General features: G+C 41.4%; 1 protein-coding gene across 1 annotated transcript in view; it reads right to left on the minus strand.

The window, feature by feature from the left end:
* crebbpb (CREB binding protein b) overlaps positions 1-13,781 on the minus strand; it is a 40,409-nt gene that overhangs the window by 18,077 nt on the left and 8,551 nt on the right. The window contains 3 exon segments of the mRNA XM_034712245.1: positions 8-260; positions 2,943-3,110; positions 5,715-6,322. Coding sequence (XP_034568136.1) covers positions 8-260; positions 2,943-3,110; positions 5,715-6,322 — 1,029 coding nt within the window.

Raw genomic sequence — 13,781 nt, forward strand, 5'->3', positions numbered from 1 at the left:
CACTCACCCTGGCAGGACTTGCCAGCCTGGCAGTGGGTCATGTGGTTGAGGACGTTCTTCATGGTGCGACAGTGAGGCAGAGTGCAGGCCCTCACCTCACCGTTGGCCTGCTCCCGCCGCTGGCACTTATGTGCATGGAGCAACAGGACCAGCTGCTGCTGAATAAGTTTGCGCTTCTCGGGGTCGGCCGTCGGGCCTGTTGACACACCAACAGCCCCAGGGACCATGCCCACCGAGGCTACCTGCTGCTGCATCTGAGACTACGAAAGGATTCAAAACAAACAGACAGGTCAGAGAATGATCACGATGCCAAAATTTTTTCAAATGTGTGAGTTTCAAATTCAAACAAAAATATATGAACCATATACTTTATATTAAAGTGGACGCCATAAGTGCTCACTGTGTGTGAAGCCAAAAGATTAAGAGCTCCCCCTGCTGACTGGCAGCAGTATAGGTCATAAACCCTGCCTCTCTCATGTTAACAGATGAAACATGAGACAAAATATAAATACACGTCAAATAACACTTACTCAAACGTAGTTTTCAGCCATCATGGTTAGTTCTTTTCATGACGATTTATGTTCAAGTGCTCATTTTACGTTTCAGTGCAATTTTATTTAGTCACATGATTTTAAAATGACGATTGATTGACAGCTCTGTTGACATTTGCAGGCTACTACTGTGTTCTGAACCAGATTATCAGAGTAGAGGAGGAACAGCCAGAGACAACTTCTTAAATACTAACACAAGAGTCATTGAACTTTCCATGGCTTTAACCGTCTTCAATGTTTAATTGGTAAGTTAGATGCATGTTTTGGTTAGCAGAGGGCGTGAGGTCAGTTCAATAGCTACCAGCTAGACTTTTGCCAACTATCAGAGACTGTCTGTGGTGTAAACTTCAGAATGACTGATTACATTAAAAACAACTTTTTTATGGATTTGACACTATGGATATTTTATAACAGAAAAAATGTGTAAAACAATGTCTTTTTGCTTAAATCTTATGAGCCAACAAATTATTATGTGCACATACTCTGAGTATAAACACACAAGCACACAAATTACAGAAGCCCAAGAGCGCTCAGTGCACAGGAACACATAGTGGCTATTTAGATTCATTCAATAAATCAGATATATAGCAGAGACTCTGGGACATGAAATGGAAAGAAAGAAAGTAAAATAGGCAAATGGGTCACCAGGGAGGACAGAGAAGGCAAGAGAAGGAAAGAAAATCAAGAACATGAGTATGAAACACCATGAGTTATAGGCATAATCAAAGAAAACCTATATAAGGCTTTTTTTTTTTTTTTTAAAGAGGTACTGACATTTCTTGCTTTGTGTAATCAATTTCCTGTTTCATGAGCATATTTGTATTTCTGAACTGTATTTACTTTGTTCCTTGAAAAAATCACTGTCTTCAACAGTTCTTGTCGATATACAACAATAGCTTTTTGCTTTTTTTTGCCACTAGGGGTGTAACTATTCATCTACTACATTGATGCATCGATTTATATTCCTATGATCTGACTACATGGATCTGTGCTCGGCAAGTTAGCCTTCCGAACGACTTATATCGAAATAACATCGTTTTAAAAGGGAAAAAAATCGATTGTATCGATACTAGGAAATAACGCATTGGATTTAAGCATAGCAGACTTTATATGGATGTGGTTTTTTTGCACTTTTATTGATAAGACGTTAAACGTTACTCAATTCAGTCTGCCTGTCTGTGACGTCATCGCAACGCGCCAGCAGACAACAAAACATTGCATAGCGGATGGCAGAGGAGAAGCCGAAGTGGTGAGACAGATTTGCCATACAAGGAAGCAAGGTGCATATGTTACATGGTGGTTGTAGCAATATTTTATCAGACAAGCAAAGTGTCTTGGCCTCATATAAATGAGCTATACAGGTAGTATCTCATCTACTGTATACAAACATAGAATCAGTTCCTGGCGCCTATTAAATTACGTTTTATTTGAAAGGTCCCTCTTTATTATTATAACTACCATGCATACTTACAATGTGTTTCCGATCACATTCTGCATTTACTCATGCCAATAATTAACACTTTGAACTGTTGCATGAAATGTGCATCACTGCAAAGAGTTCCAAAATGCTAATTGTGTTTTGACAGTTATAGACCATCCAGGACCCAAGGAAGAAATGATAACTTTCCTCTAGTGGCTTGTATGTTTTGCTTGGAGTATTTCTTCTCAAGTAGTTTATAATTTATCCTTTACACCCTGTCAAGAACCCAGATACTCCATACACATTTTTTATTCATCGTTTTTACAAACAGAGACATTTTTTCTGGTGTAGTTGTGTGCACACACCAAGAGTTTGCTTGAACACAGATTTACAAGTTTATTTTCTTGCGAGCAGTACTTATGATTAGTCAACAGGACTGGGTTTGTCAAGCCCCAAAGTTAAAGCAAATCTCCAACAGAGTCTAGACTATCTGTTCAAAGTGTTTAGGCTCAAGCTTTGGCAGAAACCCTTAAAAACCTTCTTTACACAAGGATGAAAAGCCAAATAGAGATTGGATCCACTACTTCATTTCGTAAGAGCTGCAGGTTTAGGTCTGTTTGAAATGCTTGTGTTGTGTTTCTTTGTTTTTGCATAGTATTGAATGTTGAAAATAAGGACAAGGACTCAAGAACATGACAATGCAAAACTGAAAACAAAGCTAGTCTGCATGCTCCACATACTGCAGAGAAACATAAAGCTAAAAACGAGTCACATAAATCCATATCTTGAAAATACGAAAAATAATTATTTTTTTCTAAAACATGCTAATGCCTGTGTTTGGGCATTAATTTTTTGTTCTTAATTTATCTCCTCTTCATTTCTATGCGCTACACATCAACACTTGATATTAATTCATGTAGGGAATATGTTCTACAATAACCATCTTGGGACATGACCTTAGTGACACTCACCAGGTTTGGCACACTTCCAGCTCCCTTCAACTCAGCAGGGAATTGGGGCAGGTTGTTGGGAATGGCTGTTTTGTTCTGGAGTTGTTGAGCGTTGACCCCCGCTGCCCCCATCTGCTGAACCCCAGCCTGACCATACTGCTGGCTAAATGGAGCTCCTGACATCCCAATCTATAGCAGACAATGAGAACAGAGGGTGGTAAGTAAATTTGGCATATCATAATAAGGAACAGAACAGAACCGCTTTTACAATGCACACAGCAAGGTCGAGATTAAGTTGAAACATGTCCTACAACTCTACTCTTTTTCTCAAGGTTTACACGTAGAAAACAACTTCAGAGATCTCTGTCAAAAACCTCAAAGACACAAAAAGAACTATATCACCGACATCCCTTGAAGTTTAAACGGCACATAAAAAGGTCAAAATAATCCATTCTTACGAAAACAATCAGGAAAGTAAGAGTTAGCTTTCTTGTTTGGTCCTTAAAAGTATTTGATCCCTGCATTTGTAATGGCCCTCAGGATGTATTTCTCAGCTTACTTTGCTTGCCTTTCACCACGGTGGCCGAAGCAGCAGTCTGCTGTGCTCCACGGAGGTTTCCAACTGCCAGTGGTGCTTAGGCAGACAGAGCAAGCCCAGCCCAGCAGAGAGAGAGAAACCGGAGTGGAGAGGTGCTCATAGAGAAAGACCGGCTTGCTCAACAGCTGAGCAGAGCACTGCGCTGCTGCTGCTGCTGCTGCTGCTTGCCCCTCCCCCCCTGCAAAGAAACACTCAGATGCTTGCCTGCCGCCTCCCTCCCATTCACACACGAGCCCAGCCTCATTCTCCTCTTACTTGAACCGCATTTGAAGCAGAGGAGAGTCACCAGGCTGTAAGACAGTGTAGCAGCACAGAGCGTCTCCAGTGTTTCCCCCTTCTCTTACCGTATCGTCTTCTGTCCTTTCCTCTCTACCCTGGCTCCCCCAACCTGACAGCCACACACAAGCCTGCTAAACATGATTTACAGCTCAATTATCAAAAGGGCAAAGGCTCCCAGAGGCAGGGCAAATGCCAGAGAGAGGGGAAGACGGAAGAAAAGGGAAGTAGTTGAATTAAGGAAGCAAATAAGGACTTCAAAATAGTGGTCGCCAGATATTGTTCTTTTAACAGCCGATACTAATAACAAGACAGAAAGTTAGCCAATGGCAGGTTTATAATGTCAATATAATGTTGTTGTTCATCTAATGTTCCATACACACTGACGAAGACGCCTGCAGTGTCCGCAGACATCGTTTACTTTTTAAAATTGGCCCTTGTTATCAATCGATGCTGATTATTTCTAAATGCCATTAACTAGCCAGACGATTAATCGTTCTATCTCTACTTCAAAGTTGAAAAAGAAAGCAGACAGACAGAGAGAAAAAAGGAGGTATCAGTGAAACCAACAAAACCCAGCGGAGAACCAGGCTCTTCTTTCTTTGTGTCTGAACAAAATGTCTCAAGTTCAGTCAGTCAAAAGGTTTTGATGATCAACACGAGGACTATTACTGGAATTGTACCATACAAATAAAGGCTGAATTCGCAAAAAAATCTACCTGGATCAACACTTTTGTTTTTCTTATACATGTTATTGCAAAAAACAAATCACCAGCAGGCTTTTTTAGTCAGTCCAAACACAGCTCTTGTCTTCTAAAAAGGGGCTATGTGATTTTCTGAAAGATCTACCTAGCACACATTACAAGAAACTTCAAACCTTCACACATGTAGAGACCACACACACGATGATAACAAAAGACAGATCGCACAAGATCTCTCTTATAGTGTGTGGTGTGCACTACGGAGCACACCACACACTAACCCATTCTGCAGTAGAATATCAGGTTCTTCACACTCAATATTCCAAATCTCGCGTAGTAAAACGTGACTTTGGTGTAAACAACACAGCTGACGAACAGGAAGAAGCTTTGATGATGTTTTCGGCCTCTTACTTTCCGAAAACAAAAATAAGAAAAGCGATGGAAAAAGTCATGGAGACGGCGGGAATGTGGGCTGTATGCATTACAGCGCGAGTCGTATCCATTACAGCGGTGAGTTTTCCCGGCGCCATGTTTTTACTTCCTCTTCGGGCAATCAGCTGAGTCACCTCGCATCTTGAATGGCTTTTGCTCGGGTACACGTGACATTACACACTGTGCGTGCTCGGCTCCTCTCGGAGCATCCCACACACTACAGGATTTCTAGTCGCAAATATGAAACATGTTCATTATTTACAATCTCTCCTTCTGAGGCCTTCTGAGCAGCTCCAACCAGACAAAATCCCTCTTAACACACCCCACACAACAGGTAAATCAGCCCGATTATCCTGTAGTGTGTACCCGCCTTAAGAACCACATATGGCTAAGGGTAAAACTAACATGACAAGGGAGGATACATCTTTTAAATGCAGTGACACAAAAATAAGCAGAGCAAGTGACGAGTCAGAAGTTTAACCTACCAAGGTAAAGTGGTGTATTGCTTCAGTCCCAACACTGGCCGCATACTTATGCATGATTAGTTTAATTTAAAGCAAAAAGGCTAAAGGGTTAGCTTCACTACAACCAAGCACTAACTTGTTGTATTTGTTGTGTGTAAAGAATTACACATGCATTTCTATACTTGTGATTACAAGTAATGAAAATGTAATATGATGGCGTTGATGATTGCATGCTGAAAAAGACATTTTGTTTTCTTTCATGTGTTGTACATGTCTTTGGCCGCGCTGAGAGAATGACTGGTAACGTGTGATATTGACTCACCTTATTCATGTTCCCAGCTTGCTGAGCATTCAACGCATTGTGTGCACCCATCTGCGGCCCTCCTTGTGTAAGTGTCTCTGCCAGCACACTGCCTCCAACACCAGGTCCAGCCCCCTGCATGCCTTGACCCTGGTACTGCATCCCAGGCCCAGGTCTACCCCGGCCTGCCGGTCCCAAAGCCCCATTCATCACTTGTCCTGTCTGGCCCATGACTCCATGCCCCTGCCCACTGTTCAGCATAGCCTGGTTGAAGCCCAGGCTTCCATTTCCTTGTCCCACTGCACCTCCTTTCTGGATCTGGGGAGACTGGTGATTAGTACCACCTGGTCCCAGTGGGCTTTTACCAAGCACAGCACCAAGTTGGCTTCCAACCATGCCTCCCTGTTGGGAGTTGGCAGAATTGAGACCGCCTCCCAAGATGGAGGAACTTCCTGGTCGGAGAAGTTCTGACAACTGCTTGTGTTTTGCAGCTGCATCAGGAACGATGGAGTCGAGACTAGGACCTCCTCCACCTGGGCCGCCGTTTGAGGACATTCCCATCCCCAGGTCTCCATTGGGAATGAGCTCATCTGGGAGATCATTTTCCAGGTCAAACAGGGACACAAGGTCTAAGAAAGGAAGAAAGAAAGAATATTGTGAATGAAGCATGCATCACTGGCTCAACTCATTTAACCATTAAACAAAGAAGTGAAGAATAATAAACAGAATTAAACTATTGTACCTTTGTCTTTGCTCCAATTATGGTTATAATATGACTAATCAAGGACTACAATTATCCCAGAAAGGGGCAATTAACATTGATCTAAACCAACTGTGGGGTTAAAGCTAAAGACAAGGTATTTGCTGGTTTCAAATCCTGACAGTTTAACAACCTTTATCATTGTTTCCCATACGGGTATTATTCGAAAGGTTGATGCAAAAAGAAATATGTCTATGTGACAAGCATATATTTTCCTAGTTCCCTGGGTGACCAGTCCCTCCCCATTTTGTTTATTGTTGCATGGCTAGGGCGGGACCTTGTCAAACAGTCCAGGCTAGTGGCCGGAGCAGCCAATGATACAGTAAATAAACACTCCGATGGTGCGTTTCCATTAAGTGGTCCGGACTGGTTAAGTAAGGTTTGGTACAGTAAACCCTGACCTTGCTTGCTTTTCCACAGCGAGCTGTACCCTTAGAGGCTTCACTCAGAAAGTGAGTTGGCAAAGTGACAGAACAGCTTGATTTGAATGTCGGCATTCGGGTTAAAAGATCAGACCATTCATTCTACTGTTGTGAGCTGCGAGTCTCACGTGTTTCACGTACAGAGAATATAAGAATGGATAGAAGGATTTTCCCTTGGCCAAAATACAAAAAAATGATACATTGAGGTCTGTATTGGCTCTATATCAACTACATTTTTGTTATGAGCATGAAAACTATAGCATGAAAGCACTTCCGAAATGCTTCTCAAAGCAAAAGCCTGATCCAGTTTTTGTTGCCCGGGACAGGTATTTACCCCCTGTTGTACCTCCGAGTTATTTGCGCGTTTGCTTGTAGCTCAAATTGAGCTCAGTGACAGCTGACATAAATGATTGAATGAGATGATCGGCTCAAATGCAGATCACCAATCTATTATAAAATGCCCAGATCGGCTCCGATCCGATACTTAAGATCGGGATCTGGACATCCCTACTATATTGAGTATAAAGAATGCAGTACACTGCCTGTTTGCATTGAATTTTCCCTTGCATGACTTGGGACTCCCTGCACCCTGCCCTGCCCAGCACTCAAACGTTTGGTTGTGCGGTCTACACGACTACTATGCATAGAGTAATGGAACTAAACAGTCTTATAACCCAGTGTCAGAACAGACACAATGCTTTTTCTTTCTTTTCCAAAACTCTCATTTATGTTCTTTGGCTGCATCATCACAGGAAGCATGCAATTTACCCAAATCCTAAACTTCAGAGCAACATAAAACACTCTTTACTGGTCTCCTTTCACTGCAACTCTGCATTGGATTTTAGTGGTGTTAAAATATTGTCCCCAATGATGTTACATTTTGCATCATTTGTGATTTCAGATGATTCTTGATCTGATCATCGTTTGCAAGTAGCACCACATAGAGTCTTGAGTGGATCATTTTCTGCACTTAATGCAGATGTCAATTTCTGACAATATGAAAATTACAGCGTTATGAAAAAATTCACCCCCGTACAGTGTGTGCCGATCGAGAAATTAGCTATCCAGACTACTCTAGTCTTTTGTACCAGGCTGTAAACATGTTTATTTCTGCTGTAAAGATCAGCTTTTTTTAATTGGTGTGAATGTGGTTTCCGGTACTATCGGAGCCAGCCTCAAGCGGATCCTCGATGTACTGCAGTTTTTAGCACCTCTGCAATGGACTCATATTTTCAGACCAGAAGTTGCTGCTTGATCACAGCTGCCATTGTTTCTCTGCACATGGACTGTTTTCATTCATACAGCCAAAACCTTCTGAAATGCAACAGGACAATACCATTTGGAATTTAACCGAGGTGACTGCTCACAACACCAAAAACTTCTCCCATACCCACAAATTCCCTATGTATGCGCAGTTATTTGTTTATAGGGATTGAACTTACACTCAAGCAGGTCAATCTCTGTTGTAATGTTACAGAGGGAGGTAGAGGGAAAGCTTTAGTTCTGTAACTGAGAGCTGTGCAGAAAGTAAACACAGTTACTCAACAGAAACAGAAAATGAACAGAACATTGACGAAGGCCACAGTCCAAATCACGTATGACATAATCCTTCACGTGCATTGCGTAGGTGTGCTACTGTGTGTAATCAAAACTGCCACACCCTTACACATGCCAAACCCAGTACACCAAGACATTTGGATTTAGAGGCCGGACAAAAATGTAACCTTTTATCATTTTCCACCAGTGGTTTTTAGTAAGGGCTTATATATTAGGGGGAAAGGCTTCAAATGGATTGCCGGAGCATTTAGTGCATTAAAGCAAGAAGTCTCTGAGAACAGCAAGAGACATGGATAGTGCAATGTTGAGAGAGCAAGCACCTGTTCCATGCCTGAGGCCTATTTACCAACAAGATCCAGGCCACACAATTTTAAGAGAAAGAGAAGACAGAGGACTGGAAAAAAAAAAAGCTAAGCTAAAAGGAGGAAAGACGTCTTCAGCAGGGTGATGCTTTTCAAAAGGCCTGGTATTCACGTCACTGATTGACAACTGAAGCATCCACCAATCAGAGTCCCCCAACACTTTAGTTATACTATTCTCACCAGAAGAGGACATTGGTGATGCTACTTGTAATTCACCCATAGCTTTTCAGCAGCCACAGAAAACTCTTCAATTAGCCTCTTCAGTCTGTGACGTGATAACAGGCTACACATCAGACTGTTGCTGTCTCCTCAAACAAAGAGACAAGATGGAGATAGAAAGGTCTAAATGCTACCCTTGACAGAGAAGTAGCAATGTTGCTACCATATCATGGCAATGCTGAGGACCCTAGTATAGGGAAACTCAACAAGCCATTATTACTCCAAGTTTGAACTGCCCAATACTTCAGTTAATGACTAAATACCTCCACAACTAACGTCCCTGCAACACAAGTACCTAGGGCCCTTTGATTTCCGCAGTCACGGAATCGCGGACTGAATTGCGGAATTGACCAATAAAAACGGAATCTGTTAAATGCAGAATATCGCAGAAATTAACATGTGTGAAATGCTGTCATTATGAGTTTCGTAGTTTTTTTGCAAACTTAGCCGGTGTTTCTGGTGGCTGCTTCAACATGTTGTTTATTTCGGGAGGGGGCAGGTGAGTATTTGTGAGGAGATGCACAGATGGTGCAACAAATGAGCGGTCCCCGGAAACATTTCTCTAGACAAACGTTCCTTCTCCTCGTGATGTCACTGAGCAGTGGGAAACCTAAATGGAGAGAGATGGCACCTCAAAAGGACTAGCTAGTACTACTATTAGAATACTTGTCCTAAGGCAATCACTTATAATGAGCTGAAATGAACTTGTGTTTGCATTCAGTTATTTCTTTTACTTGAAACCATGTCAAATTATAAGCACTTTGTACTTATAGCACTTATTGGTAAATTGTTATGTTACAACATTATGTTATGAGTACTGGCCAAAATTGTGCAATGATGTGTTGCATCAATAAATGTAAGGATTTTTGAATTTCATTAACGAAAAGTTTGATGAAGATCAAACTTGCTGAGGCTCTGTGTGGTTTCAAGAAGACCGTTTTAATATTAGACGACAGAGCGCTCATCATCAACTCATCACCAGGTGAAGTAATCAATCATGGTGACATCAAATGTGTTCAGAGTGAGGGCATGTCGGTTTACAAGGAGCCTTATGAAAAGGGACAGCTGATCATCAAGTTCCAGGTGGAATTCCCAGAGAAACATTGGCTCCCAGAACATCTCATGTTCCAGCTGGAAAGACTGCTCCCTCCCAGGGATGATGTGATGATCACTGATGACATGGAGGAGGTAGAACTCATTGATGTGGATGAGCAGTCACAAACAGAAAAGCTACAGCAGGGAAGCTTATGAGAGGATGAGAAAGTCCCAGAGGCGGAGTGCAATGTCAGACTCAGTAATTTTCAGACTTTTTCCATCGCTTTTACACAAAAAGCACACACTCATGGTTGTAAAATAAGTGTAAAGGGTAAAAAACGGAATTCTAAAAAATTAAAATGGGAAAAACAGAATTTGGAAAAAAACTAACGGAATTTGGAAAAAAATAATACAGATTTCATAGGGCCCTAAGTACCCTAGTTTCTGCTATGTGTAAATGAGCAAATTTTAACCAGTTTCAAATGCTAGATTAAGTTCCTTTAATGGCAAGACTATGCCAAGGTGTGTCCTAAATCAGCTAGCTTTAATCTGTTTATTGTTCTGTGAACGATGACAAGGCAACATAAATTACCTGTGCCATTTCAATGATGGTTATAATTAACAGTCCTTTTCCAGTTTAAGGCATGACATTTACGTCTTTGTACATCTCACCGTTTGTATGAATGTCCCACCACTGTGCCCGCATCACAGGTAGTAACAGAGGCGTTATGGGGCGGAATGAGATCACTGTGAGCCAGCGGAGTGGGAAGAGCAGAAGTGTGTCTGTTGGTGTGTGAGCATCTCTGAGTGCGTGTGTATGTGAAGCTCCAAGTGTGTGGGAAGTAACACCGTAATACAATGTAATCACTGTGACACCAATAGTACACTGTATCGGAATCAATATGAAGGTACAAAGATGTGATGGTGGCAGAGCTGCATTACGGCTCTGTTGCAGACGTGCAATACGTAAGTGCTTTAACATATTTCATGCCTTATACTTTCTGCCCTTACACAAATGTTGACACTAAAGGTTTTTAACTCAATCAAAAGGTAAATGGTCTAATTTAAACTGTATTTGTGCTCGAGTTAAACACAGTATATCTAGTGCAGAAAAGGTATTTCTATACAAAGTCAGGAGGTACGCCTTTTCTGATTGGCTAGTGGAGTTGAAGGAAAACTTTATGTAGAGCAATTTAGTCAATGTAATAATACTGGTGTTATATGACCATTTTTTGTCCAGTCACAAAACTTTGGTTGAAACATTGAGTGAAACATTCTCTTTTTTATAATCTTTGAAAGACAACCCTAAATAACCTGTAGCGTTGTACTCAAGCAGCAACCTCCGGTCGTGAGAATTGAAGCAAATCTGTTAAAAACTGCAGTTCCTCAAGCGCCCGCTTGAGGCTGGATCCAGAAGTACCGTAAACTACATACCCACCAATTTTGAAAAGCCGATCTTTACAGCAGAAATAAACATGTTTACAGTACAAAAAATGAGTTTAGTCTGAATAGCTCATTTCTCGATTGGCACACACTGTACAGGGAGTGAATTTTTCCATAACGCAGTAATGCCGAAGATATTAAGATTACGAGTTTTCCATTATGGGAGACATGACGTACTTCACTGACAGGCGGGATCACTGTAGCTGTTGGCGAGGAGGCTAAAAGCCCGCCTCTTTACCTCACACTAGCTTGACAGAGGATAGGTTGAGTTCAGCATATCCAATAGAGCACCCACTGACGATTGGCTTCAAAACAGCGCTTCAGAAACAGATGGGTGACGTCGCGTATACTACGTCCATTTATTACACAGTCTATGGTTTTACCTTGATGACACTGGAGGTCTCTCCAACTTCCTGCTTGATAAGGACATGGGTATTGCAGCATGTATGCAGTTTATATATGCCCCAATGTAGACATGGCCTCTTTGTGTAGTGCTCTGTCCCCAAGTTATGTTATAACATTTTATTAGGAGCTTGAAATAATCTTATGATTTGGAAATTAAATTGGATTAGGAACATGTCAATGCCGAACTTAGGACCATTTCAATAGACTTGCAGATAACGCAAAAGAAAAGCAATATAAGAAGAACTGGGAGACACAGTGCTTTTCTGTTTTTAACTCATCTGCATGACAGTATATTTGTCAAACCTTTAATATGGCACTTTATAACAGGAGCTGTGATGACTTCAAGATGTGCAAATTAGTGGCACACTACACTTGTAAAGCTGGAGCTGTAGTCATTTTCTGCACAGTGTTTATGAAAACCACATCCAATCAGAGAAAACACAAAGGAAAAAAATCTGAGGGCTTCACGATCTAAGGGCAGAAGACAATGTTTTCATTCAGTTCTCGTAGACAGACCCTGAGATGTATGAATGAATAAGCCACGTTTGAAAGGATCCTGTGGATTTATGAGGTATGAAGGTTAGGACGTAGGGTTGCAACATAGGGGTGGGACTGTTTTGTCCCTTTTTTTTAATCAGTGCACTTCAGACACAGAAACATAAGCAAGCAGATCCAGACTGTTGTTTCCTGAAGCGCTGTTTTGAGGCCAATCGACGGTGGCGGCCATATTGGAAATGCTGAACTCAACATAACTGCTGTCGATCAAGTGTGAGTTAAAGAGGCGGGCTTTGAACCTCCTAGCCAAATGGTACAGTGTTCCCACCTGTCATTCAAGTCAGCTGTGTATCTCTTAATGGAAAACTCATTATCTACATATCTTCGACACTGCAGCGTTATCAAAAAATCCAACCCCCCAAGAAATGAGCTATCCAGACTGCACTCTTTTTTTGTACCACCTTATTTCCATGTCTATTTCTGCTGTAAAGATCGCCTTTTTTGAATTGGTGTGTATGTGGTTTTCGGTACTTCCAGAACCAGCCTCAAGCGGACTATCGAGAAACTGCAGTTTTTACCACTACCGCATTGGCTTCGATTCTTGCGGCTGGCATTTGCCACTTGGACCCACTACATTTTCTGCTTGCTTTTTCACAGCGTTTCCGAGCGTAAACGTTAATCTAGAGCTGATACATGTTGCTGTTGATCACACAGCAATTATTACGAGGAAGTATAGAGACAAAACACCGGCGCACAAACAGGCTACGCGTTAAGGATTTCTTCGTTGGAAAAAAGGCTACACAGACCTATGGCGTAGGCTACCACATCGATTCAATGCAGAAACATAAACCTGGATTTAGGCTGTGATCCTTTGATAAAGACAACTCGGTAACTTTTTAATTTAGGATTTCTTCAGACTAAATCTTTCACATAGAAAACATCAAAATAGGGATGCTCCGATCAGATTTTATGCTGCCGATTTCTATAACGATCAGCCATGAGTGCCGATCACCGATACCGATCACAGGGATTTTCTGTACATTTTTCAATTTAGTTATGGTGAGTGCTACATCATCTGGGAAAAAAGGAACCATAAAATCACCTTAATTTAGAAAAAAACGTCTTTTTACTAACTTCTTCAAGAGAAAAAATTCAAAACAAAAAAACCTTGCAGGCACAATGCAGCAACTATTCAGTCAAAAGGACAACTGAGAGACACTTAAATGTATCTGCTATCAGTAAGACAATCTTTAACAGATTGGAAACATTAAGGCTCTCAACAGGCTAAATAGTGCAGAAAGTCAAATAAATAAAAGACAATATGTCTCAAAAGTTTGTCTTTCTGAATATGCCATGTTTGAAACTCGTGAAACTTACAGAGAATGGGATT

Source organism: Notolabrus celidotus, chromosome 20 (genome assembly GCF_009762535.1).
Source record: "Notolabrus celidotus isolate fNotCel1 chromosome 20, fNotCel1.pri, whole genome shotgun sequence".
NCBI classification, from domain to species: domain Eukaryota; kingdom Metazoa; phylum Chordata; class Actinopteri; order Labriformes; family Labridae; genus Notolabrus; species Notolabrus celidotus.